The sequence below is a fragment of the Zootoca vivipara genome, chromosome 8 (genome assembly GCF_965207765.1).
Source record: "Zootoca vivipara chromosome 8, rZooViv2.hap1.1, whole genome shotgun sequence".
Taxonomy (NCBI): Eukaryota; Metazoa; Chordata; class Lepidosauria; order Squamata; family Lacertidae; genus Zootoca; species Zootoca vivipara.
Genome location: NC_142591.1, coordinates 41,415,017 through 41,421,490, shown reverse-complemented (window position 1 = coordinate 41,421,490; position 6,474 = coordinate 41,415,017). Strand labels below are relative to the sequence as shown.

General features: G+C 38.2%; 1 protein-coding gene across 49 annotated transcripts in view; it reads right to left on the bottom strand.

Moving 5' to 3' along the window:
• Positions 1-523: 523 nt before the first annotated feature.
• EPB41L3 (erythrocyte membrane protein band 4.1 like 3) overlaps positions 524-6,474 on the bottom strand; it is a 132,782-nt gene continuing 126,831 nt past the window's right edge. For 37 of the 49 annotated variants that reach the window (XM_088675360.1, XM_088675375.1, XM_088675395.1 and 34 more), the window contains one exon: positions 524-4,803. Coding sequence is in view for 11 of the 49 variants with exons in the window: in XM_035126107.3 (XP_034981998.3) it covers positions 4,798-4,803 (6 nt within the window). In the remaining 38 variants the exon portion in view is untranslated. The remainder of the gene's footprint in view (positions 4,804-6,474) is intronic. The other 12 variants (XM_088675398.1, XM_035126107.3, XM_088675374.1 and 9 more) reach the window with 1 other exon arrangement.

Genomic DNA, 6,474 nt, shown 5'->3' with positions numbered 1-6,474 from the left:
AGACTGGAACATGTTGATTCGGAATTCAAAATGTGACGTGTTGCATTTCAGCTCTCCCATTCTGGCTGTAGCCTTTCAGGATGCCAGAAATCTCACCCAGTTGCTTTTAGGGCACCCTTCTAATAGACATAGGAGCATTTTTGTAAGAAAACAAGAACTTGCTATCCTTTCTTCCATGTGCATGCAAATGTACTTTTCACCTTGGGTCTGTGGATCCTGGCCACTATATGTAGACATGTACATATGCTGTATGTATTTGCTGACACACACCCCAATTTTACCATTCTCCGGCTATGTGGCATGACCCTTTATCATAATAAGGCAGAACTGACAACCCACAGTGCTGCATCTTCTGAAATTATGATGACTGTTGTAATTAGAAGATTTGCCCTTGTATAGTTCTGTGTAAGAATGATGCCTTCAAACAAGGCTAGTCTTGTTACAGTTAGTTTGTATGGATCACTACATGCATAAGAGCTGGATGAAGACCAACAAACAAGAAAAGACTGAGACAAAAGGCAGCTGTTAGAAACAGGCAAGAGCTTTTTATTTCATCTGGCACAGGATTAGGCAGTCAACCCAAAAAACAATCTATCAAAAAGAAACATTTATTTCCCAGGAAGTACCCTCACACAAAGTTCACTAACATTGAGCCATCATTGTGCACTTCATTCTTATTCTAGCAGTGAGTACTCCTTTGAAGTAGAGAAATCTTATAAATCAATGAATTAGCTTTTGGTAGCGTTCTTATTTTGATATGCCATGCTAAAATGTAGGCAATGTAGCAATAATATTGGACAGAAGGTTACTGTCCAAGCACAAATTCTGTGCAGAACAATCCTATGCACACTTACTCAGAAGTAAATGCCACTGTGTTCGGTGGGGCTTTCCCCCTAAGTTGTGTGCTTAGGATTGCATCCTTTGGATGGATTCTGATGTACTGCTTCAAAATAATAATGATGGTACTATTGCTTGTGTTGTGCAGCTTTCCCCAGGCAGGTACTCTCCAAGTGTTTGGACTACAATTACCATTCCCCTCAATTATTCAACATTGTTACTATGTCTGATGGGAGTTCTAGTCCAGCGTTTCTCAACCGCTGTTCCGCGGCACACTAGTGTGCCGCGAGACGCTGGCTGGTGTGCCGCAACGTGCGGCGACGAGAAGGGCGATTTGCATTGTCACTGACCCGCCGGAAAGGAAGCCAGCCGGGTCACGACGCGGGGCGAGCGCAGCTCTCAACAGCCACCACCACGGGAGGGTGGTTTTAGACAAACTTAAAGAAGCTGGCTGGATGAGCTCAACCTGAAACTTGCTGAGCAAAGGATTGTGCTGGCAGAGAAATCAGCGGCTTGTGAAGCCTTATTACAGGAGATTGCAACCAACACAGCAATTGGCAAGTGTTTCTTACAGTCATAATTATATAGTCAATATAGGGCGGCACAGAGTTAATTTTTTAAACTTTTTTAATGGTGGTGTTCCTCGTGATTTTTTTCATGGAACAAGTGTGCCTTGGCCCAAAAAAGGTTGAGAAACACTGTTCTAGTCCAAAACATCTGGAGACTAGGTAGGGGAAGCCTGGTGTAGCAGCTACTGAAGGTATAATAACATTGTCACATGAACCACTGTTTGATTGTCTGAAAGCTGATACTGTTTTTCACTATGACCTGACCTAGTTCTGAGAATCTACCTTTCAGCCACTTCAAAATAACTTTTCCCACATTTTAATAGCAAGTTTGAAACTGAGCTAACGTGTTGTTACAAATGGAATAGTGGACCTGTTCAAGGAAAGATGAACTTTTATCATGGGAAGTATCAGTTAAACTGACCAAGTAGTACTTATTTGTTTTTGTTTTTTTGGCTGTTTTATAACCCACTCTTCATTAAAATCAATATGAAAGGCTTACAAAGCAAATATTGTGACAATGGAAAAGGAATCTGGTTTCAGAATCTATTTTTAAATGCTTGATGACTTAACAAGGAGCATGGTCTCCTATCCCATCAACAGCTGCCACAGGTAAAAAGCTGATTTTGGCATTCACAGAAATGTAAGATTATACTTGGATACTCTATTCCAAAACAGCACACTATGACAAGGGAAAGAAATAGATAATCTAAAGCCTCACATAACTAATCTATGCTTGTTCACTATGTAACAGAAGATGATTGTGCTGGAAGGAACAAGTTAAATATGCAAATAGGAAATCTTCAACAATAAATTAATTTAAAATGATTGGATGAGGGCTGCTTCCTACATTATAGGAGCAAAAGAGTTCCTGTGAGTTAGGTAGGAGTGGAAACACAACATAGTAATGTCTGTATTAATTATGTAGGAAGAACTTACATGTGTTATTAGAGTAAAAGAAACACTTTACAGCACAATCATATGTACATTTAGAAGTAAATCCCATTGTGTTCAATGTGATCAGAATTGCATTATTATACAGAAAGCCACCTATTCAACAGGGAATGTGTTTTGCAAAATTTTCAGTGTTATGCATTACCTGATTGTGATTTTCACTGGGTTAGCTAAGTATTTATCCATGATATTTACAGATATAGGAGTCACTTATTAAAATATGTCTATTGATAGAATATGGAAGATAGTTCCAAGAAGAAGGTCCCAAAGACAAGACAAAACCTTCATCCCAATTAAAAGCTTTGTAGGAGCGCCAGTGAACAAAGGGGACACAAGGATGGAGCTGTCCCCAGAAATGAAATGGCTAGCAAACCCATCCCAGCCTGTGGATGTGTACAGGGCCAGTGGCAGATTTGTGACCTAGCTGAGAGAATGTGACACCAACTGTGAGCTAGACATAAAGCAGCTATTGTGATGGCCATGTATTAGCTCACTCATAGGTGCCAGTTTATACTATCAACCACCATGCATTCCAACTGGGTCACAAGCCCTGGTGGCCCTGCGTATGCCTATAGATCACTGGGGTGGAGTGAGCACCTAAACTTTGCCTGAGATTCCACACATGCAAAAATTACTGGACAATGGTTCTTATTTTTTATATAATTTATCTATAGATTATTTTCTCTTGATATATACTCTTTAAAAATATTTTTTTAAACTTTTAATCTGTGATAACGAGTCAGTTTTACTTCACAGAAGCTCCTACCACTCAATTCAGTTGGAAATCTGTGAATTTGGCCTTTATAATTAAAAATAGCCATACAGATGGCCGTTTATGTATTTCAAAGGCTAAAAAATAGACTTTCATTTTTTCCTTCAATGAAAGGATACCATGAATGGACTGTGAATAGAAAGCTAAATCAAAACAGTAAAGGACATGACCTAGCCCAAATTAAGTAGTTTTAAGTCCCACAGCTTTTAGCAAGAGAGCATGAAACACACACTTAACTCTCTCATTGGAATGGAACTTAGAAGTGCTTAACTATGGGATAGATTGTGCCCAAATTATTTGCTGAAACAAATAGTGCTCTAATGTTTTAGAATAGAAAATATAATATATATGGTATATATTTAAGCTAATACTCAAAAATAGTTAGCTGGTTGTACTGTTCCCTTTCGCTAACATGAAGCAAATTACAGAGCTAAATTTCACACAAAAAATTAGAGGGCACCTATTGTATGTGCAAAAATTGTACAGAAGGAATATATTTGTACAGTATTTCTTTAGGGTTGCTCTTCTATTTGTACCCATCTAAACACCATATTGTGGTCAATTGGAAGAATGTCTCTGTAATGCACATTAAAATGCCTGTTACATTAAACAAATGGTATTGATGTTTGAATACAGAAAACATGTTTTTTAGACATAGACAAATACAAATTTTGGTGCGTTTACCACTTTTATTTCACTATGCAGAAACATACATTCACCATGTGTTGTGATGTGACTGACAGTGTAGTGAAGACAGTATCCCTCAAGTGAATGTGATAACCAATACCAAATAATGTTTAGTAGGTGTTCTGTACAGTTTAAGGCTTAACTCTGACCTAGGAAATGCTGACCAGACTCTGAAAATAAACATTTTTCTCTGAGAACAGAAGGGAAATCAATACAAAAAATGTCAAAAATTCAGACTATTATTTCTGAAATGGTAAGGAAAACACACATTTTCTTTAAAATAACCACAATGTAATTTATAGAATGAGGGTTTGTGAAGGGTGACTGGATTTCTAATTTTAAAGTCTGAACAATGCTAAAATTATTACTATCTATTAAAGGTCTCAAACCAGGTAAACAAAGCACATTTTTGTAAGCATTTAAATAAGATTAGAGATTTGACATTGTTTATTGGACAAGAGTAATAAAACCAGATGAAAACAATTATATGATTCAAGTTGTTTACTGAACAGTGTGTGTTATTGGCACATCTAACGTGATAAAACATTATACACAGTACCTATACAGCTTCTAGCATTTCAGGGCAATCTTCACTTACCCTAAACAAAAGTTTTGCCACCTAAGAAACTGTGGTTTATTTAGATTTTCAATAACTGAAGGCATGAACTGTTTCATGTGTAGCATGAGATCACTGTTTTATATTGTTGATGAACGTGCAGGTATAGATGGAAACTTAGTTTAGGAAAATTAAAATGCTGTGTTTTTTGTAATTTGTTCATTGCTTCATGCAAATATTGGCTTGCTAATGCTGATTCAGATTGCTGTAAATGGGACGATATTTCTGCCAGTGTCTTTAGTAACAATCAAGATTGATTCTTCCACATTGAAAATTTCTCTGGAGAGATGCAAGCCTGCTGGATTAGAACCAAGATTGTAGGCTCTGGTATTCCCACGTATGACTGAATTCATAAGGAAGCTACTTTATTCCTGCAGTAGAGAGAGTGTAGTTAAGATATGGAAGCAACTGATTTAAAGCAATAAATAAAACAAAAGTATTACAATGATTGCCAGTAAAATTAAGACCAGATTCAAAGCCAATTGCAGTTAATGAGATTATAATAACTTGTATGAGGAATGTTTCAGGCTTATATGCTTTTTTTTCTAGAACAATATACAGGATACATTAAATTATTGAATTAATTTAAGATTCTGAGCTTTATGAGGACAGGGATCTATCTTTTTATAAATAATTACGGTAGATGACAGACAAAACAAAGCCCTTGGATATTTTAGATCAATAAAAAGATATGCAAATAAAATTTGCATCTCAATTATTTAAAGAGTTTAAAAATAGGGAAGGAGCTATAGTACAGTAGTAAATCACATACTCTGCACGGAGAAGATCTCAAATTCAACCCCTGGTATCTTCTATTGAAGGAACTAAGAAGATGGGCTGGAAAGACCCTTCCTGAGACCTCAGGAAAGCCAATGAATACTAGGCCAGGTGGACCAATGGTCAGATTCAGTAACATATATTGAATTGAAACAATTGTTGAATGTTCAGAACAGAAAATTATTTGTCTTTAGCTCTCATTTTACTAAATGGGCATAATCAAGGGTGTCTTTTCTTTATCAGGTACTGATCTACTGGCCATAGCTGCCAAGTATCCCGTATCCGCCGGGAAAACCCCTTTTTTCTTACTGTTTCCCGGCGGTCTCCCGTTTGGTGATAAATCCCGGCATTCTCCCTTAAATTCGCTTCTTCCCGGCGGCCATTTTTCTGGTGCCGCTTTGCCCTTCTATGGGCACCAGAAAATGCCGGCGCCGGAAGTCGCTTCCGCGCATGACCGGAAGTTGCGTGACGCGACTTCCGGTGACGCTTCGCCCTTCTATGGGCATCAGAAAATGCCGGCGCCGGAAGTCGCTTTTACGTGTTTCCGGTCATGCGCGGAAGCGACTTCCGGCGCTGGCGCCGCCATTTTCTGATGCCCATAGAAGGGCGAAGCGCCACCGGAAGTTGCGTCACGCAACTTCCGGTCATGCGCGTGCTGCCGATCCCGGATCTTTATGACCCGGACTTGGCAGCTATGCTACTGGCCCTGCCTTTCACTTCAGAACAGCTTTGTCTCCTCTATCATTACAGTACCACACTTTTAGCCAGCAGTCTGTAAATCTGCTAAGGCTACACAATGCACTGTCCTAATATTCCATATGAAAACATAATTTATATCATTATTTGTGAATACTCATTGCTTGAAAATTATGCTGTCGATTCAAAAAAGCAGAAAAGTCTTTCCCTCCTTTTTTTCCCCACACAACATTCAAAGCCACCTACAGATGACGTAGTAATAAGAGCTCTTGCATAGCATGTTAGTATGCACAACATATTCTAGCACATGCATTCAGTAACTGACACATTTTCAAGATGCCTGTTTAGCCAGAATTTGTCAGCATGCCTTTACTGAATTGCAGCAGTTAGAAAAACCATGAATGTCTCCCTTAAAGAAATAATGTAATTATTGGGGACGAACACAAACAGAGACAAAGACATTCATACCAGCACTTATTTCTCAGTAAAACCGAGAAAATGATATAATTTAAACAAAATGCCAACCATACCTGAACAGCTTTGCACTAAAAGTCTAAAATTAATGTTTC